Source organism: Sarcophilus harrisii, chromosome 2, assembly GCF_902635505.1.
Source record: "Sarcophilus harrisii chromosome 2, mSarHar1.11, whole genome shotgun sequence".
Lineage (NCBI taxonomy): Eukaryota > Metazoa > Chordata > Mammalia > Dasyuromorphia > Dasyuridae > Sarcophilus > Sarcophilus harrisii.
Genome location: NC_045427.1, coordinates 452,363,450 through 452,389,977, shown reverse-complemented (window position 1 = coordinate 452,389,977; position 26,528 = coordinate 452,363,450). Strand labels below are relative to the sequence as shown.

Genomic DNA, 26,528 nt, shown 5'->3' with positions numbered 1-26,528 from the left:
ATAATAATAGCACCTATCTCACAGGATTGTTGCGAGGATCAATAAAATAATTAACATAGTGCATAGCACATAGTAAGTACTATATAAGTGCTTATCTTCATTCCCCTTTGCATCATTCCACTCTACACACATAATAGCACTATTATTGGATGAATGAGGGTAGAGTCGTACCGCATTGAGATTTCATATGAAAGTGGAAGGCAATAATTTAAGCAACTTTTAGGAGAAAACATTGAATTAAAGAGAAAGGCTTTTTTTTTACGTTAAAGTATTTAATTAGTGGAACAATCATTATCAATGTAACAAGCTGAAAAAATACAGCAACTTGAATACAAGACTGAGGTAACAAAATACTTCACCAAAACCAAAAGATGCCTCCCACATAGGGTTAAAGTTCAGAGGTTATTATGGGTAAGACAGTTCACAAGGGTTGTAGAAACGCATTCCACCAATGGCATGCAGTGGTCTGCTGGAAAAGACAATCCCGAACAGTGCAACCATTTTCACAAGAAATCAATTAAAATATAGAAACTAATTTACAACTTACTATGAGGAGTAGGTAGGAACATGAAAAATACTGTCTACATGATGCTTGTATGCTAAGTGGAAAACCATGCATTTTGGCACTAAATTCATAGGAGATTATGCAACATGAATACATATATAACCATTTCTTCTCTGACACAGTCATAAATCATTTGAAAAAGTCATTTTGAGAACGGATAACAAGGTGGGCCTTTATAAAACTGACCTAGAATACATTTTAGTCATACTCCTTGCTTAGTTGGTGAACACTTTTATTTTATTCATCGGCCTGATATGCAGTATCATTTGCATAGAGGCTGTGAATTAACAGTAGAAGTGCTAGATGTTTGACAGTGAAGAAATCAACCACTGCTACTGTACTTCCTCGCACTTGACTTGTTCTTCAAAGTCTGGTAAGTACTAATAATGTTCCCATCCTGCTTGGTCCTGGATTCCATTTGTAGTGTCCATGCTGCTAGTCTTGGCTGGTGCAGAGAATAATCGATTTCACTGCTGGGAGAACTCCAATGCACTATTTCCCAATCTAATCTTAGCTACGACCAAGAAACAATAATTTAAGACCCAGTCTGATTCAAATCACCACGGTACTGATACATCATTATTTGAGGGATATGGATTGGTACTAAAATCTGAACTGGAAAACTTGGGTTCATATCACAACCCTCTTACTTCCTAGATTTGTCACTTTGGGTAGGCTGTGTTACCTTTCTGAGTCACAGTTTCTTAATCTATAAATACGTGCACTGGATGGACTAGGAGATCTCCAAGTTACCTTCAAGTTCAAATATTTTATGCATCTATAAGGATGCTCATTTCTCTTGTGAGGACATGCACAGAATTTCTAACATTGTTGGTGGGAGGGAAACATGTACTTTTTGTCATAAAGAATAGACACAGTCATGATGATTTGTAGAATGTTGGAATTGGAAAGGGTCTTGGAACATAGTAGCAGGACAATATGAGCTGAAAGGGATATTAGAGATTATCTAGTCAAATTTTCACATTTTACAGATGAGGAAACAGGCCCAGAGGGCTGAAATGACTTGACCATAATTCCATAAGAATTTAATCTTAAATCCAGAACTGAAATTCAAATCTTATTGACTCCTTATCTAATGTTCTATATCAAAAACATTACAGTGCCTTTGGAACAATCATTATTTCAAAGGGAATCATTACATATAGAGGCTTAGGAGTTGCTATAAGATTTTACAAATCCAAAAGAATGTTTTTTTTTTCAGTGTCATCTGATAGTAACTGGGCTTCAGGAATTTGGAATTCACTTCTAGTGGGCTTCTGTTAATCACTTCACCTTTTCAATGACCTTTTTTAAAAAAAAAAATCTATAAAATGGTACCATAACATCCCCTTGAGGCTGTGAAACATGGTAGAAATGGAAAGGAGCCCAGGGAGTGGAAGGGAGACGAGAGAATGATTTGTGGTCCTACTATGAAAGTAGCTATGCACATATAATTTGGGAAATAATGGATTTCTGGTAGCATAAAAAGACCATTTCCCAAACAAAATGACATCATGGAATGTGGGACCTGAGGTCTTTCAGTCTGTTAACCCACTTAGTGGGAGTCTTGCCATCGAGATCAATTCCTGTTGCCACAGGATAGTTTAGGTGATGATACTGACAATTTAGCGCCTTGAATCCTTCAAAGGGCAACTGGGCACATAGCCCAGTCAGACTACATATGACCAATCTCAAAAATCTTTTTCCCACAGAGGGCTCAGATCTGCTTCTCAGACATAAAATCATGCAACAATTTCTCATTCTAGTGTTTATGCTTGTGGCCTCTACAGAATGTATTTGGGAGAATATACAGTTGTCTGTACATGGCAGGAATGTTAGCTTTAAGATTTTATAAGCCCTGACAAACCAGAGATGCATTAAAATATAGGAACATTCCACAGCATATTAGTTTCAGCTTTTTTCTTCCCCCAGGGACATATAGTCAAGCTTTGATTATCTCATTGGTGGCTTGTCCATGACCAACATTACATTTCCAGACTTGTTTTCTTTAATCTATCCAGCACACTCTGATTTGCTTCCCCTAATATTAGAGGGAAAGTAGATGGATAATATTGAAGTTAAGGACTTGGCAGAATCTTCAAGTTGGAAAAGACTTTAGAATATAGACCATCAAAACATAAGAGTGTTCAAGCTGGAAGGGTTCTTAAACATAGAATGTTAGAATTGAAAGGGACCTTAGAGGTCATTTAGTCCATCTAATTATATTTATCTAAGAAAATCATTTTTGACCCAGACTTGTAATTTCATCAGTATGGGAGAAATCCTGATGTGGAAAATACTTGCACAAATGCAGATCAGCAACTTGTTTGTAACTTACATTCTTAGACAGTCTTCCAAGACCCTGGAAAGTCCCTTGGACTTTGCCCATGGTTGCAGAGACTGTACATGTCAGGGCAGTACTTGAACCTTCTTTACACCAAGGCTGGCTTTCTACCCACTATCCTGCACTTTCTCCCAAGAAAATCATTAGGACTCATAACAGAACAGAGGCCATGTTGACAATCCCCCTCTGTTACTGTTGAGATTAGAATAGGACATCATAATAAATACTAGCAAACTCTAGTTCACTTTCAAAATTTTACGAAGTGCGCTTTCTTTCCTCACAATAACACTGTGAGGTAGGAAGAGTCCAACTTCTCTAGAGCTTTCCATGACAATATTACAAAACTTATGGAAGGGTTTCCCAGTTACAAAGCATTTCCATAGCCATTATTTAATTTGTCCCTCACAGCTGCTGTGTAAAGTAGACAAGGCAGATATTTTTATTCCCACCTTGCAGATGAGGAAAGTGAGCAGAGAGGGGAAACTAACTTGCTTAAGTATACATCGAGTAAGTAGCTGATCAAGACCAGAACTTGGACTTCCCGACTCCTAGTCTAAAGAGTGAATTTTATTAAAAAACTTGCTTTTCTAAAAGGTCATTTTGTATTAAGCTTTTGGCTTTCTTGGAATTTCTGAGGTGGAAGGAATCTTAGAACACAAAATGGTAGAGCAGAACATAGAATTTTGAGACTGCAAATGACCTTAGAACAAAAAATGTTGGCACACAGATTGTTAAGATAGGAAAGTATTTTAAAGATCACTTGATCCAACCTACACATTTTATAGGTGAAGAAACTGCAACCCAGAAGGATCATGTCACTTGTCCAAGGTAACTCTGATTAGTTACTACTGAATTGGAAACACAATCCAGGTTTCCTGACTCCCAATCTAATATTCTTGCATTTTGTCTGCTTTTCTATATGGATACAGAGCAATGGAGATTGAGAGTGTATTAAATTTCCTTTAGAGAAAAGGTGGAGTTTGATAGACTTTCCAATTCATATAGCAATGCAGAGGAGGTTAAAAAAACTGTCAACAAGTAGAGAAAGAATCAGAGAGGATAAAATAGATTTGTAATTAGTATGTCAATTACTAGTCTGCAACTGAACACTTCTAAATGCTTGGAGATGTTAGAGAAGGTTTATTCCTTCAAATAGCTCAAGCTTTAATTCCTGAAATCTTCCTCACAAATTAAGAAAAGCTTTGCTTAGTAAGGGTGATTTTTGGCACAATTCCCAGTTTTTGTGAGAACTTTGATTAATTTGGAATGAGTAGAATTTGAATTTCTCAGCTTTGGCTATACTATCTCTTAAGATTAGTAGAAAGGAAGATTTCATGAGAAAATAAGATTTCCTCTCACAAAGGCATCAAAATCGCTAATGAGGACTTACATTTATTCTTTCTTTTTTTTTAAGAACTGGAGGAACCTTTGAGGCCATGGGTCCAACCTCCTCTGTTTTGTACATTAGGAAGAGAATTTAAGTGACTTGCCCAAGATCACGCAACTAATTAGTATCTGAGAATGGGCTTAACATAGACTTACCTGGTTCTAAGTGTGGTGACTTGCCCTCTACACTATGCAGTCTCTCATCAGGTATTTGTCAATTGAGGCAGCTAAGTGGTACAATGGACAGATTATGCAGCCTGGAATCAGAAATACCTGAGTTCAGTTCCATACTCAGATTTTTATTAGCTGTGTGATGCTGAGTAAGTCACTTAATTTTATTTGCCTCAGTTTCCTTATCTGAAAAATAGCTGTAGAGGGAAATGGCAAATCATTTCAGTATCTTTGCTAAGAAAATTCCAAATGGGGCTCCAAAGATCCAGACACAGCTGAAAAACAACTAAACCACAAATTCATTAACAGTTGACATTTCACATATGTATGTCTGACCTCCCAGGGAGATTGCTAACTCTTAATGGGTGTATTTTAATGTCCTCCACAATACCTGGATAAGTGAGAGAATGACAGGTGCGAGGCTATTCAAAGAATGGTTGAAGGAACTTAAGTTAGCCTGGAGAAGAGAAGGCTTAGGGGAACATAATCACTGTCATCAAATATTTAAAACTGCTGTCATGGGATCAAACATTTAGAGTTGGAAGGGGCCTTATAAATGATTGCATTCAACCCCTTCCTTTTATAGCTGAGGAAACTGAGGCCCAGGGTCCTATACACACAATAAATTGAAGTCCCAATATTTGGCCCCAGGGTCTCTTGACTCCAAATCTGATGCTCTTTGTACTATATCACATTTCCTCTGTGATTGAAAAGTAGGATTAGGCTAATTTTTCTTGGCTTCAGAGAGCAGAAGTTAGAGCAATGGGTAGAAGATACAGAGAGGCAGATTTCAGCTCCATATAAATAACAAACAATTCACAAGAAAACTTTTCAACAAATGGTACCGATCAAAAGTGGACTGTTACTGGTGATAATCATGCTCCCTTTCCCCCCATCATTAGTGTGTTTTAACAGAAGCTAGATGACCACTTGCAGGAGTTGCTGTCAAGGGAATTTTTGGCCAGGTGTCAGTTGGAGTCAGATACCTCTAAATTCCCTTCTAATTCCAAGATTCCATTACTTTCTCAAGAACACATTTAGAAATGTAATTTAGAAATGATCAATTAGCAAGTAAAGATTTTCTCCTGTATGCCAGGCCATGTTAGGACCCCAGGATGAGATTTTCAATAAGCAAAATTAAGTTCTTTTATAAAACCATTTCTATTGGATCTAAGTATGATGTATTTATTTGGTGTGTACACATGTATGAATACTTTATTTTATATGTATTTTGCACATATACAAATTATCTTCCCAATAGAATATAAATTACTTTAGTGCCAGAGCTGATTGATTTTTGTCTAGTATTTAGCATATTGTAATGTGAATTGAGGCATGTAACAAATCTTATTGTTTGATGATTACTTTTGAAATTTTTATAATCATATCAATTCCCTCACACACATTGTTTTAAGTAAAAAAAAAGTTGTCTAGAACTAAAAGTAGAGCGAATAAATTGAAAATGTGTAGGGCATAATATCTGGGAGTTCAGAAGTCCCTTCTCCTCTGCTCATCTACTTTATGATTTCTTCTAGTTTTTTCCACTCCAAGCAGAGCTTATGAATTTCTGGTATGTTCTCTAAGAACCTGCCCACTGAGATGAAGTACTGAAATGAAAGAGTAGATTGTACCTGAATTCAAGAGAAAATTTGTCTAAGAGGCTTGCTGAGAGCTGGTTGGCCACCAGATGATGAATTCTTGTTACAGCAATCCACAAAACAAGAAAAATACAACCAACGGGTCTTTGGTTCTATGTGGCCTTCTTCCATTTCTGTAATGATGGTGGCAGAATGGTGGAAAAGGGGCAGGAGATAAGAATGCCAGGTTTTAGATCATTTTGAAGCATTAATTTAATTAACTCTTGGTGAGTGAGATCCCTAAGTCAGACACATTACGGGAAATAACAAATATGAAGCCATTTGCAAACTGTACAATGCTATATAAATGCTAGCTCTTGAAAAATATCAATATTTTCACTCTTGCTATAAATAAAACCAGAAAATATATGAAATTGGCTACTTAACAGGGGACTGACTCATAGACTCCTCTTGGGTGGATAAATAAAGGAGTTGAAATTGGTTTCATCATATGCCCAAAGGCATTAACCAGTGTCATCATTTCTCAGGACACTTGGTCATCTCATTTTGCAGTGCTTATGATGAGCAGGGACCACTATGAAGAAAACTGCAGATTATCACAATCACCTGATGCAAAGGATAATGGAAGGTAGTAAAATTCTTCCAATCATGCTAACATATATACTGGTACTTGGTGATTTCAAGTAGTCACAGTGGAAGTCTGTGAATATATGTCAGATACTACAGATGGCCACTGAGCTGGATCCAGAAATGCAAGGGAAGATGAGAGCAGGTTGGGCTGGATATGAGAATTTCACAGTGCTTTCAATGATTATAAAATGGTCTTTGATGTGAAAACTTTTCTTTTTTTGACATTGATATTCTTTTGGTAAAGTCATATAGTAGCGAATCAAAGACGACCATAATCTCTAAAGAATCAATCCCAGGTAACCTAAAAGATAATGAAAAGATGCATGGTGAGTTTAAATAGGCTGTAGTATATTACCAATGATAATTTTTGTGCACTATCATTTCTGTAGATATTATCCAGGAAAATGGAGTCAGAAAAGAAACTGGGGGTAATTAAGGAGTGAGATCTAGATGAGGGCATTTAGTGTTTTGGAGAGATTCTTTAAAGACGTCTTAAAGGTGGACTTGGATAAGAATCATTCAGGCTTAATCGATACACAGGTGCTAATGTGTACTGCTAGAAGATGTTTCTCATAAGGAGTTCCCTATGCCAGACTCTCTCCTTATTCCTCATGTGTGTTATCCTAGTTGTTGGGTATTTAAAAACAAAAGTGGTCCCTGGCCTAAGGGAGTTTACATGAGAAAACACAGCTGGATTTAATAAACATTTACCAAATAAGGGTCAAATGAGAGAGTTTTTGTAAAACACTTAGCACTATGTGCCTAGCACCTAAAATGGTGCCAGCATGAAATATTTCCATGGATAATATTTCATGAATGTGTACTTTTCCTTCACTGATGGATGTCAGTTCTTCATTTCTTAATAATAATAGCTAGCATTTATATAGTTCTTTATGGTTTGCAAAGTGCTTTACATTATTATCACATAAAGATAATTTTTATAAAAGTGCAGCTCCATATATTAATTGGCTGGTGTCCCACCTTCCATCCACAAGCCTCTCTGCCCTTAGGCTGGGTATAGAATCATGGAAATCTCATAGCTAGGAGGTCATTCAGAAGTTATGCAGTCCAACCCAAACCTGAAGCAAGAATCCTATTGACAGCATCTTTTGAAAGGGGCAGCTTACCTCTGTGCCTAAAGACCTTCAATGCTCTGGAATTCATGTCCTCCTAAGGCAGCCTGTTTTATTTCTTAAAAGCTCTCATTGTTGGGAAGTTTTTCTGTCGCTTTGAAACTTACACCCTTTGCTCTTTAACTCTGTTCTCCAGGCCCCCCCAAATCAGTCATTTTTCTCATTATATGATAGCCCACATGAAGATTCACTATTAATTTTTTTCCTTTAGATGGTCCTTCAGAAAGACCCCAAAGTCCTTTAACCATTCTCACATGGCATGTTTTCCATATCCCTCTTTATCCTGGTCACTTTCCTCTGTGTGCACTTCATGAGGAATACAGATAATCACAATCTGTTAACAGTCCTGTACTTTAAACCTTTTCAATTCAATCCCTTATAAAAGTTGCAGATATTTCATTACATTTCAAAAGCCGTTTAAGAGTTTCATTAACAAAATTGACAGAAACGTTTAGAAAACTAACCTTTCAAAAATTTACCATGGAGACAGTAAACAATTTAGCTTATAAATTAAAAAATCCATTTATCAAATTAAAGTATATTTCAACACACCTACTAGGCTACATGTTCCTGGTGGATAGGAAACATGATATCTCATTCATCTTTGTATTTTCCTAGAACTTGACAAAGAGCCTCTTATGTAGTAAGGTCAGTATGTATTTAATGAATGAATTAAAAAAATATTAAAATTAGAGAACAGGAGATATATCAAAAAAAAAAATCTGTCCTGTGATGGGAATAGTTCCCCTAACAGAGGGCTTGGTTTTTCATCCCATGACTTAGTGGAGGCTTCAGGGCCCCTGTTGCCAATCTTCTGGGTTCACTGCCTCATGGATCCTTGGAATGGGGGGGTCTGTAGATTTGCCAGTGCTGCTTGGGAATACTTGATAGGCAGGATTCCAGGAGAACCCAGTCACATCTCAGTGTCATTCAGCAGCCCTGATTAATCAAAACCCTAAACATATCAACAATGGCAGTGGAGATGGGTGAGCAAGATGTTTGGCCCAGCAGGGGCCAAGGTGGTCCTGCTGGGAAAAAAGCCCACCACTGTTGTGACCTTGAAGGCTACCCCTGTAACTCCCCTTTCCCAGCCACTCCACAGCTGCCTTTCATTTCCCCAAAGCCTCAGCAACAATGGGACAGTTGGAGAATAGCTTTTTAACCTTCCTTTTTTTTTTTTTTAAGCACAAAAGGCAAAGCAAAAGTGAGTCCCAAAGTGCCCCCAGACCCTCCACAGGAAAGGGAATGGGTCAAAAGACAGCTCATCTTCTGGGGCTGGGATCTAACTTGGAAGACCTGACAATAATAAGGCTCCATGGACACCAAGTTAGAGGGAGTTTGAGATGCCCCAGGGAGCAGGCTTTGCAGAGGAATAGCACCCATAGTCAAAGAAAACAATATGCGATTTAAGGCATTAATTGTGTACAGTTACAGAACCCAAGGGGAACATTAAATCAAAATGAATTGAAAATCTCAAAAGAATCACAGGACGTCAGAGTCAGAAGGGACCTCTGGGGGCCTCTTGTCCAACTCAGTCTACTCATACAGTGCAACAGCTTAAAGACCTCCAGTGGTGACCTCTTACCTTACCTGGACAGCGTTGTAATGTAAGTTTAAAAAGCAGCTCCTTCCAAACAAATGAAGTGAGTTAGGTTGCAAATCTGGTGCCAAAATACATGTTTCCCAAATAGCTCACACACGGTGGGAATGTCTGGGTAGTGTGTGTATGAGGGTGTGTGTGAGTGTGTGTATGTGTGTGTTATACAAAATCAGAGGCAGCCACATTGCTAAGCAACTCAGTGCACTTAGGTTATAAAAATGTTGTTCCATGACGTCTACTCTAATGGACACTTTGCAGCAAGTGAACACTGCTTGTTGTCTTTGTGCATTAGAAAGAATTGAAAACCCAACATGGGCCAAATGTTCTTCAGTCACAGAAAGCAGCTTCACTATAAAAAGAATTGTTTATAAAAGGACAGGCAAAGGGTGGGATGCCTGGTCTAGGGTCTAGCAATTGTCCGGGATTATTGGTGGCCACAAGTTAGCCCAGGTTCTGGGGTCCTGCAGCAGAGTTCAATGGTTTCTTATAGCCAGTAGGAAAGAGGAAGTCACTGCATGGGACACTCATGCGCTCATCAGAATCACTTTGCAGTTGCACAGCTGAGTGTGGGTATGGTATTATTTGGCAGCTGGCGCCCAAAGAATGATCTTCTCTAACTGTGTGTATTGGTAGTTTTCCTCCATCCTGCAGTTTGGCACTTTTGTGTCACATCAAGCATTGTGCAGCTGCTTATTCGAATGACATAAGGTTAGTAGGTACCTGAAAAAAACACATTTTTATATAAGTCTTGGTTTATTGAAGAAAGATGTTAAGGTTTCTTAAGATCTCAGAGCTAGAATGAGTCTCAGAAGTCCTTTTGTCTGACCCATAACTGAGCTAGAATCACCTTTAATTATATCCTAGAAGTGGTCACCCATTTTCAGCTTAAAATCTCCAAATGAGAGAGAACCAGTATCTTACAGGGATACTTAACTAGAGGATCATAAACTTAAAAAAAACCCTGATAAGTATGTATCTATATCTATATATATTTATAACTTGATATATTTTATTTTTTAAAAACATTATTCTAAAAGACCTTAACAGGTTGCCAAAGGAATCCTTGATTTAAAAAAAATGAAATTAAAATTGAAGACTCTTATAAAGACAGTTGCATTTTCCTTCTTTCATATCAGGTCAAAATTTGTTTTTCTGAAACTTGAAAACTTGGAATCACTGTTCATTTTTCTGCCTTCCCAGGTCAAGCAAAAAGTCATTCTTCCAATGACAATGCTTCAAATAGTATTATATTTGAAAAATGGTAGCAGAATGTTATTCTATATTAAGAATATATATCCATGTGAGGAAATTTAGAAACTTAAGGATGGAAGTGGGTTGGATAATCTTTGGATGAATATCTATTAAGGGAAAAATAGAAGTGATGTTGTCAAAAAAAGTATACTACATACCATTTGAACAGAGAAAGGATATAGAAAAATTATTCTGTTAACATCATGAACCTAGCATAGGATTTATGAAATAGTAATGATGGGAGACTTTTACTATTCAGTTGAATGTGTTAAGTGACAGTAAAAAGCAAAAACATGATTCTTGCCTTCAAAAAACTCATATTCCAATGATGGAGACATCATGCAAATAACTGTGTATAGAAGATGTATAGAATGTAAATGGAGCTAATCTCATAGAAAAGGCATATAGAGAAGGGGGAAGACCTTGTGGAAGGCAGATTTTAGCTGAACCTTGAAGGAAGTCTAGAAAACCAAAAGGAGGAGATGAGGAAGAAGAACATGTTAAACATGAGGAAAGAAGCAAGTAAAAGGCTCAGAGTCAGGAGATGATGGTGTTATATTCAAGGTGTGGCAAGAAGGCCAGTTTTGCTGAATTGTAGAAATTCACTTTGACAACTATATTGTTGTCAATATAGATATAGACTGGAGTGAGGAGAGAGTAGAAGCAAAGAAATCAACCAGATGTTATTTTAATGGTTCAACTGTGAGGGGTGGCAGCTGAGTGAATGAAGAGAAAGGGATATATAGATAGATAAGAGATATAAATAAAACTATACTTATATAATGTATATATGCCTAAGAATATACATAACTGCATTTATTAAGTCCCTGTTATGTGCCAGACACTACGCTAAGTGCTAGAGATATACAAAAGGCAAAAGCTGTTAAAGAGCTTATAATCTAATGGGATCTACCATGTAAACAAATATGTACCAAGCAATATATAGAATAAATAGGAAATAATTAGCAGAGGGACAAAAGAATTAGGAGAGAATGAGGAAGGCTTCTAGTAGAAGATGGGATTTAAGTTGGAAGCCATAGAGGTCAATAGAAACAGCAATCCAGACTTGGGAGACAGTTACACACAGACGTATATGTATATATGTATGTGCATATATATGAATTTGTACATCTCTATATGTTGTGAAAGTATAAATAATAAGACTTGAAAATAACTGGATATTGGGATGAATGTAAAAGAGAAATAGAAGATAATAACAAGATTTCAAGCATGGATGATTGAGAGGATGGTGGTACCTTTGGTAGTAATAAGGGAATTCAGAATGGAGAAAAGTATAAAAGAATACTATTCATAATCTTCTGCCAAAAGCACAGCATTTTATATCCTCACATTGTCTTAATGGTAATTTCATTCTTCAGAAGTTGAATTGTATAATAGAGTTATTCTGGGCATGATTTAACCAATAAGGATGCATGATTATTAGAGTATAAATAATAGGAAATTTGGAAGGAAGTGACTGCAAGGGATGGAGAAGATCACAGAAGATAAAATGGACAATTTAAAATTAAAAACTTTTTGTGCAAACAAATCCAATACAACTAAGATTAGAAAGAAAGCAGTTAAATGGTGGGAGAAAACTCTTTGCAGTAAGTTTTTATCATAGAAGTCTAATTTCCAAGATATATAAGGAACTGATTCAAATTTATAAGACTAAGATCCATTCTTTAATTGATAAGTAGTTAAAGGATATGAACAAGTAGTTCATAATGGAAGTAAACAATATTATAAGCCAACATGAAAAAAATGTTCCAAATCATAATTTACTGGTGAAGTAGGTACTGTTGTCATCCCCATTGTACAAGTGAGGAATCAGAAGTTAAATGACTTGCCAAAATCATACAGTTAGTAAAGGCTTGAGAGAGAATTCAAATTCAAGTCTTCCTGACTCCAAGTCCAGTATTCTAGCCAATATTCCATTTTGTTCTCTCAATATTGGGAATCTTAAAAATCAACAAGTGAATGATTCTAGTTAGCAAGAGTCAGAGAAAACCCTGATATGTACAGATTTTGATCACAGACTCTCAGATTTGAAAGGGACCTCAGATGTCAACAAGACAGAGAGATTGAAGGCAGGAGTAGAGAATACTGGTTATTAGATGAATTTCTCAAATGTGAAAAGCTAGGATGGACATTCTATTTCTGGAGATCATTTAAAACAGGATTTTAAAAAATCTCCCAGACTTGCATGAACTGATGATAAGTGAAATGAGCAGAACCAGGAGATCATTATACATTTCAACCACAATACTGTATGAGGATCAATTCTGATGGACATGACTCTCTTCAACAATGAGAGGATCCAAATCACTTCCAATTGATCAGTAATGAACAGAACCAACTACACTCATAGAAAGAACACTGGGAAATGAGTTTGGATTACAACATAGTATTTACACTCTTTCTGTTACTGTTTGCTTGCATTTTTGTTTTTCTTCCCAGGTTATTTTTACCTTCTCTTTAAATCCAATTTTTCTTGTGTAGCAAGACAACTGTATAAATATGTATACATACATTGTATTTAACATATACTTTAACATATTTAACATGTATGGGACTACCTGCCATCTAGGGGAGGGAGTGGAGGAAAGGAGGGGAAAAGTTGGAACAGAAGTTTTTGCAAGGGTCAGTGTTGAAAAATTATCTATGCATATGTTTTGTCAATAAAAAGCTATAATAAAAAATTCAATATAATCAAAATTTAAAAAAAAAATCTCCCTTGGGGTTTTTAAAGTCTTCTGCTATGAATCTGAATGGGACACCTGATTTCTGAATAATTTTTTAACTGCTGTTTTCTATATTATCTGAGAAGCTGGATAAAGAACATTTCAAAAGTGGTAGACAGCTATATAGAGTATATAAGTGAACATCTCTGCAGATAATTAGAAAAACTCTTCACCTTCTTCCACCTACTACCTTCTCCCTTGTCTCCAGCCCCAATATGATAATCAATTCTTCTTTTCTATCTTGCTTAGGTATAGGTTTAGCCTAAGCCCATAGGTGACCTGAGTACTAAGGTATTCATAGCAGAAGTGAATATTAATGTGAATCTCATGGGTTCTCAATCTGAGGTTCACACCTCTTTTCCCCACCCCCACCCCAACTCATTGACAGATTTCTTAAGTTCTTTGAACTTCTATTGGGAGGGGGGGAATTACATCTTTATTTTTACTCATTTTTCTCAAACCAAAATTTAGCATTTCCTTCAGTTATAAATTTTTTAGAAGAAATTATTCTGAGAAGGGACCCACTGACTTCACTAGGACTGCCAAAGGGGCTCCATGATATAAAAAAGGTTAAGAATCTTTAATATAGAGTCTTTGAAAGATTTAGATACAAACTTCATCAAAATTTGTTTAAACATATAAATGTTTGGGAAGAAGGAGGCTGTAGCTTTATCCTTGTGCTGCTAATACAGTTACCTACCTTTTAATTGTCTACCTGTCTAATTACAAAAGTACAGACACCTTATTGCCTTAGATTTTGACCTGTAACCAGCCACTTCCTATCTTAGGCCTTCCCTTCTAGAAAGAGGAAATGATCATTGTATTAAAGGATTTACAGCTGTTAAGGACTTTAGATATCAACTAAACCAACCACTTTTTTTTTTTTTTAAGTAGATAAAGAGGACCAAGGGCCTAGGAAATAAAATATTTTGCCCTTGTTCAAGTAGCAAATGGCAGTTAGCTTTCAAATCCAGTGTGAAGACTCCAAATCCAGGAGTGACTAATCTGGACTTTAGCTTAGTTCTGGAAAGTGTTATATGAAAAAAAAAAAAACAACAAAAAAAAAAACTAAGAACTATGACCTGGAAAGAACCCTGAAGCTGAGTATAAATCTCCACTTCTTCCTCCTTACTACTTTTATGATCAAAAGTAAATCACTTTAAATATCTGGATTTCAATTTCTTTTGTAAAGTAATGGGTAGAATTAAATGATCTTGAAAATTCCTTCTCTAAAGGGAAAGGGATCTGTATGTGCACGAATGTTTGTGGCAGCCCTGTTTGTAGTGGCCAGGAAACTGAGTAGATACCAATCAATTGGAGAATAGCTGAATAAATTGTGGTATATGAATATTATGGAATATTATTGTTCGGTAAGAAATGACCAACAGGATGATTTCAGAAAGGCCTGGAGAGACTTACATGAACTGATGCTGAGTGAAACGAGCAGGGTCAGGAGATCATTATATACTTCAACAACAATACTATATGATGATCAATTCTGATGGACCTGGCCATCTCCAGCAATGAGATGAATCAAATCAGTTCCAATGGAGCAGTAATGAACTGAACCAGCTACGCCCAGCAAAAGAACTCTGGGAGATGACTAAAAACCATTACATTGAATTCCCAATCCCTATATTTTTGCCTGCCTGCATTTTGGATTTCCTTCACAGGCTAATTGCACAATATTTCAGAGTCCGATTCTTTTTGTACAGCAAAATAATGGTTCGGTCATGTATACTTATTGTGTATCTAATTTATACTTTAATATATTTAACACCTACTGGTCATCCTGCCATCTAGGGGAAGGGGTGGGGGAAAGGAAGGGAAAAAATTGGAACAAAAGGTTTGGCAATTGTCAGTGCTATAAAATTACCCATACATATAACTTGTAAATAAAAAGCTATTGAAAAAATAAATAAATTATCTGGGGGAAAAAAAAAGAAAATTCCTTCTCTATATTCTATGGTCTAATATTATAAAATCACCTCTAACTCTAGAATTTTATGTTCAGTGGTTCCTTTCTCTAATTTTTTTGTCTTCTAATGTTTGAAACATCTTATTTTCTATCTCTCCAGCTTTAAAATTCTTTGTTCTAAGGCATCTTCCAGTTTCACGAAATTCTGTAGAGAGGCTCATTGTCTCAGCTGGAATGCTCTGGGGATACAGATTGGTCTTGATAATGACTGACTCCCAAAGGCTGTCCTGTTCTAAGACCCTAAAGAAACTAATGAGGGACCAAAGAAAACCTTGTTGATCTTACCTGAGGCCTGTTGCTTTTACATGCATCATCCAAGTGCTTGTGCCACAGTATTGCGTGCAATCTGGAGCCAGTCTGAAACTTGTAAACATTACCTACCATGTTAAAGAAGTTGTCAGGTTAGGAAAGGATCAAACATAAAGGTCTCAAAGCTAAAATTAACATGAGGTTAGAGATAAATCTAGATAACTTAATAGATAGAAGAATGAAGGTAGGTGGGTAGTCAACTAACATTTATTAAGTACCTACTATGTGCCAGGTATCCTGCTAAGTGCTGAGGTTACAAAAAAAGGCAAAATATAGTCCTACTCTCAAGAAACCTATGGTCTAATGGAGGAAATAACATGCAAACCAGACAAGCTATAGACAGGATCAATTGGAGACAATCAACAGAGAGAAAGCACTAGAATTAAAAGGGATCAGGCTTCCTATAGAAGGTGGGGTTTTAGCTGGGACTTGAGGAAAACCAGAGAATCTTGTGACTATGTAAAAAATTCACAGAAAATAGAGGCAGGGCCCAAGACTTCCTTATCCCATTCTAGTTTAGATCTGAATTTAAGGATTATTCCTTCATTGCTAGGTGCAGTATTGATGGAGTCCTTGGAACCATTTTCTCAGACCTGAGACAAATGCACCCCATTAGAGTCCAGTTTTCATTACCTGTGATTCTCCTTCCTAATCTCACCAAATGAGACTAGCTTGCAGTTTCCTCTGGTTATCCATTAACATAAACAGACACCCTATCAGGGATTTCTGCTCTCCATGGAAACAGAGACTGCATGAAGCTCTCTAGACCTTTCCCTGATTGGGTTTGTTCTATGGGAGACAGATACATAAGTGGACAATAGGGGAAGACTCCAAATGCTGAGGCCATGGTTTACATGGCCTCAAGAAAACATGCAGAGAGGCGAGTGACTGGATCTTTGGCAATAATAAGCTCTGTCTGCTCTTGGTACTCAGGATACTGCCTTGACAATGGAGGGGGATGATTCATCTGATAATGCTGCTTTTCAGTGGCTAACTTTTAGTGCTTGCTTCCCTTTCCCTCCATCCAAGCATGCACATTTGTGTGCCCCAGGGGGCTGGTGGCCCCTTCTGTGGTGTGCCTTATGTGGTGAAGGACTCAGTTTCTCCCAGATGCACCTAATGATCTATGCTACATGGTCATCCCCTTAATATGAGTAATGAGGTGCCATAGTGGATGGGAGGCTGGGCCTGGAGTCCTAGAGTACAAATTTGGTCCCAGACGCTTCCTAGCTGTGTGACCCTGGACAAGTCACATAACTCTGTTTGCACTAGTTTTCTTATCTGTAAAATGAGCCAGGGAAGGAAAGGGCATACCACTTTGCCAAGAAAACCCTCAATGGGCTCACAAAGAATCAGACATGACTGAAAATGACTCAGCAACAACCCCTTAACACGACATTTTAATTTGTTAGTTTCCATAGCAATCATTTCTTATAGTTGATCACCCCCTTTGTAAAATTTTTTCCTCTATTTTGAGGCTTCTCTACACTTGGCTTGAGGGACAATGGCTCCGAACCTCTTCTCAGGAATCAACATTTCTGGAGACAGCCCCACTCAGCCTGAAGAGCCAGATTAGCCTGATTTGGGCTGTATTATGTAGGGGCAGTCCCTTCTATTCTCTCCAAAAGACCAACACTGTAGAAGTCAACAAGATCCTAAGTTTTCATTGAGTTGCCATCTTATGTTCAGTTATGAACAACCCAGCAGCATATAATAGACACCATCTACGTCACATGTCCAGAAGAGAGATCTTAAAAGTAAATATTAGTTTTAAATTCATAATTTTCATATATTTGCACCATTATTACTGTTTTTGACTAATGAAGGCTTATTAGTCTGATTCCATATTTATATGAACTGAATATTTTGGAGAACAGTGGTTCTCAGGTTTGATTTCCCAGGTCTGTGCAACAATTGTAAAAATTTAGAGTTATATAGTCTGCTTTTCTTTGCAAAGGCTTTTTATAGAAAACCAAATATAAATATATGAGAGGTACAATGATTCACTTGTTTAAGAATGGGAAAATCATAATGTTTCTGGGTTTTCGTTTACTTTTCTGTCAAATAAGTAAATTGGATTAGATGATCTCTAATGTTCAAACTGACTCAAATAAGAGATTCCTGGTGCCTCATCTTTCTCTTAAGCAGAAATGTTTTTGAAATCTACTGTTCTCTTAGTTATGAAGCCATCAACTCCTTTTCCCTGAGGAGAAGGCAAATTGAAACAGTTATTGTGGAAAGAACACTGGCTCTGTAATGAGAGGAATTGGATTCAATTCAAGCCTCTCTAGGTCTAAGTTTCCTCATATGTATAATTAGACTAGGTGGTCTCTGAGGTTCCTTCTAGTTCTAGGATCCTGTAAGTTATAAATATCCACAAATGTAGTTCCTGAATGACTCCAAAGAAATTCTGGTTGCTGTGTTTAACCTTATCTAATCTATTCAAGACCAATGCATTTGAAGGGGTTTCCATTCTCTTTATTTAACTCAGTTTAAACTACATAGCTTCTAGAATGTGTGGGCTACCTAGTAGTGAGCTTACTATTTTAAAAATAGATCTAGGCTTCTAGGAACAGTTCACAAATACAGGTTCATTCTCCTAGGCTAGAAAAAATGAGGGAGTAGTTGGCAGTGAAGCAAATAAATACACGTACTCTTGGGCTTTTGCTGTATGAGTAAATCTATAATGTTTATAGATCTTTTTATAAACCTTGTAGTTAGATCAACTTTTTTAGTAGCCTTTGTTTTCAAATTTAACCAGTACATCTTATTGGTTTTTATGCCATTGCATCTTGCCCGGTGCACATAGTAGAAGATCACTAAATATCTGTTGACTGAATGCTTTTGAATGACAAAACATATGCTGACAATCACAGACAAATATGTGAGGATCATGCAAAGAAAAAAAGGAGAACATTTTCCAGTCTTTATACCTTTGTCAGGATTATTCAACTGGAAAATATCAGGATGCTCAGGATCATCAGGTAACTGTACCATCCATCCAACAATGGAGACTTTTTTTCCAGGTGTGGATTTATACTGGAAGAGAACAAATACAATATTGGAATCGGGGAGCAAATACACATTTCATCAACTGTCAAAATACATAAAATTTATTAATAACTTATCTCATCTTTGTTTCCATATTTATCAACCTATAGATCACTCTTCCAATTTTTTCAATGACCTTTATACCCGATTCTGTCATTAGGATGAACATACTGACAATCTATAAATAACTCCTGAATTTCTGCTAGGTTCAAGATGCTGTGATATAGAGAGATACCTAAAATATATCCTGTGATCTCATGGATCAAATTAGGGAAAAAGCATACACATAGAAAAAGAGAACCAACAATACCAGTTTAAAGATGTCATCCAGTTCAAAACTGATATTCTTCTCAGAGATTTCAGATTCATGTAGATAAATCTTCTAACACATTATGCTTATGATACCTCATTTCCAAAGATTTTTCAGCCATGTACTTCCACAGTTATGTATTATTACTAGGTCTTTGCTATATTCAAGATACTATGAATGATATAGAGGAACTTAATAGGTATTCTGTACTCTCAAAGAGTTTACAGATTTAGGGAGGCAATCTATAGACACAAAAAGAGAAATAACAATACAAAGAAGCATGAGATTAAATCACTTATGAGATGCTTGTTTCTGAAATTTAACTCACCATATCCTTCTATCCCTTCTACTCTCCCATGTTCTCATTCAGACGGAACTTAAACTATTTTAAATTTCAAATCCCTAAAAAATTTCATTATCCATTATGACTTTGTCCCTTGATTCCTAATCTGTCAATAATCTGGTTTCATGCACCTTCATTCTGTCATAGTTATGACTTGGTAATAATTCATTAGCACTCTTGGAAACTTCAGTCCCTGGATCTCCCGACATTTTCAATCTTGGAATCTTTAGCCTGAGGGTATCTCTTAATATGAAAGTCATTTGCTACTTACATGTTTTCTGTCAGTACCCCGTAAAGACTTTGCTCCAAAGTATAGCAGAGTTGATCCTGATAGTGTTACCCAGTACCTTGACCATGAGGAAAGCTGGAAAGAAAAAATGAGTAAAGATGAAAAATAATCCATTATCAGTAATTATTTAAAGTAATAACACTAATAATAACTCATGTATAAATAGTGGTTTAAGTATATACTTAGGTCAAATCCCACTTTCTCCAGGAGACCTTTCTGGGTCACCTTCACTGCTGGTATCTTACCTCAGAGATCTTCTTCCAAATACTTTTTATTACACAATTGTCATGGTGTCTCTCCCATTAGAATGTAAGCTGCTTGAGGGCAGGGTTTTACCTTTCTTTGAATCCCTAGCACTTAGTGTCTTAAGAATGTGCTTAATAAATATTAGTTGATTGACTGAGTAGTTTATAGTAGACTAAGAGAAGTAACAATCAGCTAGTTGGCTCTTGGATAGAACCTATTTGTATATGTATAAATCTAATTGGAATATAGGCAAAAACCTTTTGGATATATTAGTTATGTGTGTGTGTATGTATATATATATATATATTTTTTTTCTTCTTCTTTCCCTTTTTTGCTAATAGTTTTAGAAAGGGCCCTTCTATTCCTATACTTTATTTTTCTTTTAGGATTAAAAAAACATAAATGAATGGTTTATGTTGATGAAGAATCTGTTTATTGATATATTTCACCCTTGACAAATCCTGTCACCATATGACTCTAGGCAAATTGTTGAACTCGGGGCCCCAAGCAACTAAGAGCATAAATTGCAGAAGAGTTACTGATCTTTATTGGTAGAGAGAATCCCCCATGCTATGATTACTAACTCCCAAGTTGAATAAATATACTAATTGTTTTGCTGATATTCCTTATATTCCAAGTATAAATTTGATTTGAAAATAGAGAATGATCTTTTGGACTTATCATTATAGTTGTTTTTGCTAAGATTGTATGTAAATATTTTGCATCAATATTTCTTAATAAGATTGATCTATAATTTGCTTTTTGTTTTATCCTTCATTGTTTTGTATATCGGTATCATATTTATTTTATAAAAAAAGTTTGGCTGAATGCCTTCTCTTTCAGAATAATGATTATAAGTACAAATATTAATTCCATTTAAGAATCTACTTTTATATCCAGAAGTTTAATCCTTTGATAGTGACTTCATGGGTTATTTGATTTTTGTATTCAAGGCTGGCTCATAAAAGAACCTTTCCCCTTGTTTTGCTAATTTTAGGATTTTATATATAAGAGGAGGTTGATAGTCACTGAGCCCAGTCTTTATGAGCATGCCTAGAGTGATACTGAGGTACTTTTGTATATGGAAGCCTGAGAACCTAGGGAAATAAATTCATGATGGGATATAATAGAAGTATCTCAATAAAATTTTGGAGCATGTACTGACATTCAGAAGTGCATTCTAGAAGAAGTCTTTTTGAGTGACTTTGGAGTATGTTCAAAAAACACTGACTGAATACACACTTGATTGTTTCTCTTGATTTGACCTTTTTTTTCATGTGATTTTTCTCTGGTTGGTAGTATCTTGTGAGACCCAGTGCTGTCAAGGGACAGCACTCAGGATCTTCCTGTGCAATGCTAACATTTGGCCCTGTGAAAATGCCCTTTGATTCTTTGTTTCAGTGTTTTGAAAGATCAGAGGTCTAGGAGTCCAGGGTCGAGAAGTTGAGTCGATGCTAGATTTTGTAGCTGTCCAACTTTGAGGTCCCAAGGAGCAATGAGTGGCTTTTGTGACCCAATTCAGTGGTAGCTGAGGAGTACTTATTCAACAGAAATCTTATGTTTAGATGTGTACTTGCTGGGACCAATACTACCTAGATGCTACAATGAGTCTAAGATAATTCTCTTTAGGGACCATGGTGGTAAAAGGGAGAATGTACCTCCCCTCAGCTATTGGGAAGGGAATAACATTTATATTTGTTATATAGTTGAAATAAATATCTCTTTGTAAAAACTAATTGATATTAATTAATTAAATGGAACTGGGATGCTGGTCACTGATGAAAAATAGTGGGAATGAGGAGAGGAACCAGCATACTGGAATGGGGGCTCAAAAGTTAGCAGTAGAAGAGATATCCTAATCCCACAAGAGTACCTCTAAATATAGTATTTAGTATAGTAAGAAAAAATTTCTTCTAAGTAAAGTCTTGTGAGACTATTAAGACTATTAAGATAGTGAGATATGATCTATACATTACTATTATGAATAATATATTTTACATTATGAATAACAGCATGACAACATAGATCTCCAATTTTGGGGTTCACTTCCATAAACACATAGAATTGGGGGGAAAAAGTAAATACAAATCTAGAGTAATCTGGTACTGAGGCATAGGAAATACATGTGGCCAAAGCAACTCATCACCAGTATTACAGAGTCTTCGTATTCCTTCTTTCCTTATAAAGTTCTCATGTTGTTTCATTCTAGATACAACAGTTCTAGAATGCTCAGGTGGGCTCCCTGGATATGCTCTTTTCCAGATTAACTCTCAAATTGTCCAGTCATTTTTCAGTTGTGTCCAATTCTTCATGACCCTATTTCAAATTTTTTAGCAAAAATATTGAAATAATTTGCCATTTCCTTCTCCAGTTCATAATATGAATAGGGAAACTGAGACAAACAGAGTTAAATGACCTGCCCAAAGTCACACAGCTAGTAAGTCTCTGAGGCCAGATTTGAACTTAGGCAAATGAGTCTCCCTGCCTCCAGGCCTGGCACATTATTCACTGCATCCAACCTAGCTGCCTAAGCTAAATGCCAGAGCTAATTCTTTCTTACAATCATAGTTAGCTCTCTTTTTTGTTGCCAGAAGTCTTGTTCCTTGAAGCTACTCCCTGTGAGAAGGCTGCCTGTGTCTATTTGGAGAGTATGTCTTTTGAATTTTATGGCTCTCTAAACTGCTCCCTGTTTAATGTGTGAATCATCCACTAATTAAGATAGTTGCTACATACTACTATGGCTGATGTCAAGAAGGAGAGAAAAATCTGTTCCGCCTTATTGGCCTTGTGTAGAGACATAGGGATGACACTGTATAACTGACACACCCCTTTAATACCTTGAAATCTCTAAGCCTTAAACTGTTTGATTACATCCAGAGAGTCTCAGGGTTAGTAAGTCTCTAGGGAAGTAATCAGTTTTCACCCAGATATGGATAAACTACTCTTCCAATTCAATCAGGACATTCATTCACACCTAGGAAAGGGATGGCTTAGAAACAATCTTTGTACTTTGCTAGTAGATTGCCCTTTACTTTTTGTGACAGTCTTAACTAGCTGGAGAGGGAAACCAAATTCCTTTCTCCTTCTATACAAGCTCTCATAACTAATGTCTTTTAATAGCTTGTGGTAGAATATTAACAACTGCTATTCTCCTGCTGGATGGAAATCCCCTAGTATTTCAGCCTCTGCAAGCTGTGACTCTGAAAGGGCTCTCTTCCTCCCATCCTAATGGAGTTGGAAAGCTGAAACCTTGAAAAGGGGGAGCTGGAAGCAAGTGTGTTAAAGATCTGTAATCCTAAAATCAGGTTCAGGTTGAACAGAATAGTGATGAACTTATATCTACAAAAAAGTTTGACAGTGAGTCACAATTTTCCCTCCAACTTTTCAAAGCTAACTTAGCAGTTTTATTTTGTATCTATGACTAGAAAAAAGATGAAATTATGCTTAATGGGCAACTGGTCAAATATTTGCTTTTCATAGATGCAAATACTGTGTTCTCAAACTGCAGAGGGTAGCCAAGGTGATTAGCTCAGAGACAAATGTTAATAAAACAAACTTGATGTGAAATGAAAAATTCATTCAAGGCATGTAATATGAGCTTGATGAAGATTAAAAGAGATAGGGGAGGATATGTTCTGCTAGTCATCAATGCCAGAAAGATAACATGAATGGAAAATAGAAAATGGACCCAAAGATGAAAAACTGCCTGGTTGAATTTAGACAGTGTCTGCAGTCCTGTGATTAAGGAGGATTTTGTTCTGTCCTGTTGGGAGGAAGACAGGACTTGGGGCAGGTTCTTTGTTATGATCAGAGCAGGAAATAAGGAAAGCAGATTTTGAGACTTTAGATGAGCTTCCAGACAGGTTGCCTGAAGATTGGGGGCAAGATCATAGCCAGATGAAGGAAATTAAACTCAAGAAAGCAACAAGTATTGATTCAAATGTGATAATTGCTGACAATGGAAGTAGGATAAAAAGACAAAAAAGGATCATTTCTTAACATTTATGTACATGTTATACATATGTGTGAATACATACAAAATATATATTAGGTAAAGACAAAATAATATTCTAGGGAGGCACTAGTAGCTGAGGTGAGTGGACTAGCAAAGGCCTCATGGAGGTGGTAACAATTAAGCTAACTTTAGGGATTCTAAGAGGTAGAGGGGAGGAAGGAGAACATTTTAAGGCTTGGCAGAGAGTGTGTATAAATGCATAGAAATGGGAGCACCAAATCTGAAACTATTTCCTGCATTATCTAGCTGAACTACCAATTTACCGTGAGCCCAGTCATATGTGAATCGTTCAAGCCCAGTTGTGTGTAGCTATTCTACCCCCTCCAGCTCCTTCAGCTGCTGCTCCCATCCTCCATTAGCTGTCATAGTAACCAAAGAACCTACATAGACTGGCACAGCTCTGTGGGAAGAGCATGTCTTTGTTGTGATGGTTTATTTCTCAAAAGCAGAAGAAGAGCTGCGCAACAAAGACTGTCAGATCCTGAAGGCAGTTATTGCCAGTCAATGTTACTTGCCTTTTTCCATTTCTGTCTTTCCCAAGAAGTTCAAAGGACCCAACTTGACACCAAGTCCTGCCTTTCATGCCTATTAAGTGTTTAAATCCTTCTATAGTGTGTCAAGACATTGGTAAGGTCAGTGGGACAATTGTAATCATAATAGAGAGACTTGTAAAAGGGAATTGTTCTTAATAGCAAGAGATCTGGATTAAAATCCTACCCCAAATAATTACTAGTTGAACTATTTTTAGTTGATCAATTGATCCAAAGAAGGTGCCAAAATCTAGCTTATACTTCTGATTGCTTCTTTTGAGATGTGTGCTCACCTGAAAGAAGTATCAGTGTTAGAAAGATGGAACGGGGTGGGATGATTGACTGACTAAATTGACACCTCTCATCCCAATCTTACATATTCAAGATTTCCCCCCTAATATTTATATAGTGCTATAAAGTTTGCAGAGCAAATCATACATATTATCATTTAACCTATATCAGGTTACTTGCTATTTTGTGGAAAAGGGAGCTGAGAGAGGGAAAAAAAATGAATGTTGAAAACTATCTTTACATGTATTTGGAAAATAAAATATTATGGAAAAAAGAAAGAGTGATACTTTATTATGACATGGAGGTGACCATGGGGATTTATGGTTAAAACAGCGCAAAACAAGTTCTAACTAGCCCCTAATTGAGCTAGGATCATCCAAATGGGGTTAATGGACTGTGCATCCATAGGGAAGATGAACCTGGATGCACAGAGATTACCAAAAGATTAGCCACTGGGAGTGGGGGAAATAGCTGGGATGGATAGGGAGTGTCTGTTTCTGGCCACAGTTGTTCCACTGATTAAGGATAGGATCTGTATTGCTGGATTCTTAAATTACTCTTTTGAATAGCCTCTTTCAGTGCTGCTAGTTTTTTATTTTTATTTTTAGAATTCCAGATATTCTAATGTTGAACTTTCAAATTTTCCCTTTATCTTGCAATTGTTTCCATTGATTTTTCTGAGCATCCACACTTCTCCTCACCTCCTTAACTCTGATTGTCTACTCTTTGATAAATACTAATTGCACCACAGCTCAGGGGAACACATTGTCATTCTGGAGTGAGAGCACAGATAAGAAATGATGAATATGAAGAATATAAATATGGGAAGAAATGTGGCAGAATGGAAAAAGAAGCAACGGAATAGTTTCTCTTAGGCACAGACTCCGGGGATACTCTCCCAAGCTCTATTTGTCCAGAAACCCTGGGTCCCCAGAAGGCAGGTGGCTGTTAAATCTCCCCTTAGAGTTCTAAGAGTATCCCTGAAAGGTTGGGTATTGTTTCTCTAATGCTTTTATTCCTCAAATGCTCCTACTGATGTGCTTACCTTCATGATTATTGGTTGATATAAATTAGTTAGAAAAAGTATTTGTTTATATGATAAGGGAAAGAATGTGGCTAAAAAAGAACCACTAGTTTTAAAGATACAGGTAGCCAAACATAGGAAGCTATCCCTATCCATGTGGTAGGGAACTAATCTGACTATATACTACAAGACTATCTCAAGGATATCTCTATTAGTTGAACTAGATATGCCCATATAAGCCTGGGTTACATACAAAATTCAGAGGAAAGAAGGCTCAAGATAAGCCTTCTTGTAATGAGGGAGAGTAACTCATAGCTTCTAGTTGCTAGAAGTCCTTTCTTCCTCCTCCTCTTCTTCTTTCTCTTCTTCTTCCTTGTCCTCCTTATAATAGCTAACATTTTTATGTGTCAGACTTACTATATGTCAGGCATTGTGCTGTGTTTTATAATTATTGTCTCATTTGATCCTTCCAACAATTCTGAGAGCTAGATGTTATTATTATTCCTATATTTCATTTGAGGGAACTGAGACAAAAAAGATGAAATGATTTGTCCAAAATCACACAGCTAGTAAATATCTGAAATGAGATTAGAATTTAGGTCCTTCTGGCTCAGTCTTTCTGGCTTCAAGCCCAGAATTCCATCCACTGTGTTCCCTATCACCTTCCTGGGATACTCAAGAAATTCGCCTTGGGCATGAGGTAGGTCCTGATTTCAGGAC

General features: G+C 36.7%; 1 protein-coding gene across 8 annotated transcripts in view; it reads right to left on the bottom strand.

The window, feature by feature from the left end:
- Positions 1–259: 259 nt before the first annotated feature.
- RALGPS1 (Ral GEF with PH domain and SH3 binding motif 1) overlaps positions 260–26,528 on the bottom strand; it is a 715,060-nt gene continuing 688,791 nt past the window's right edge. For 6 of the 8 annotated variants that reach the window (XM_031954314.1, XM_031954319.1, XM_031954315.1 and 3 more), the window contains 4 exons: positions 19,685–19,777; positions 18,643–18,748; positions 15,686–15,777; positions 260–10,147 (listed from right to left, as the gene is read on the bottom strand). In XM_031954314.1, coding sequence (XP_031810174.1) covers positions 10,118–10,147; positions 15,686–15,777; positions 18,643–18,748; positions 19,685–19,777 — 321 coding nt within the window. In that variant the 3' untranslated portion in view covers positions 260–10,117. The remainder of the gene's footprint in view (positions 10,148–15,685; positions 15,778–18,642; positions 18,749–19,684; positions 19,778–26,528) is intronic. The other 2 variants (XR_004232244.1, XR_004232243.1) reach the window with 2 other exon arrangements.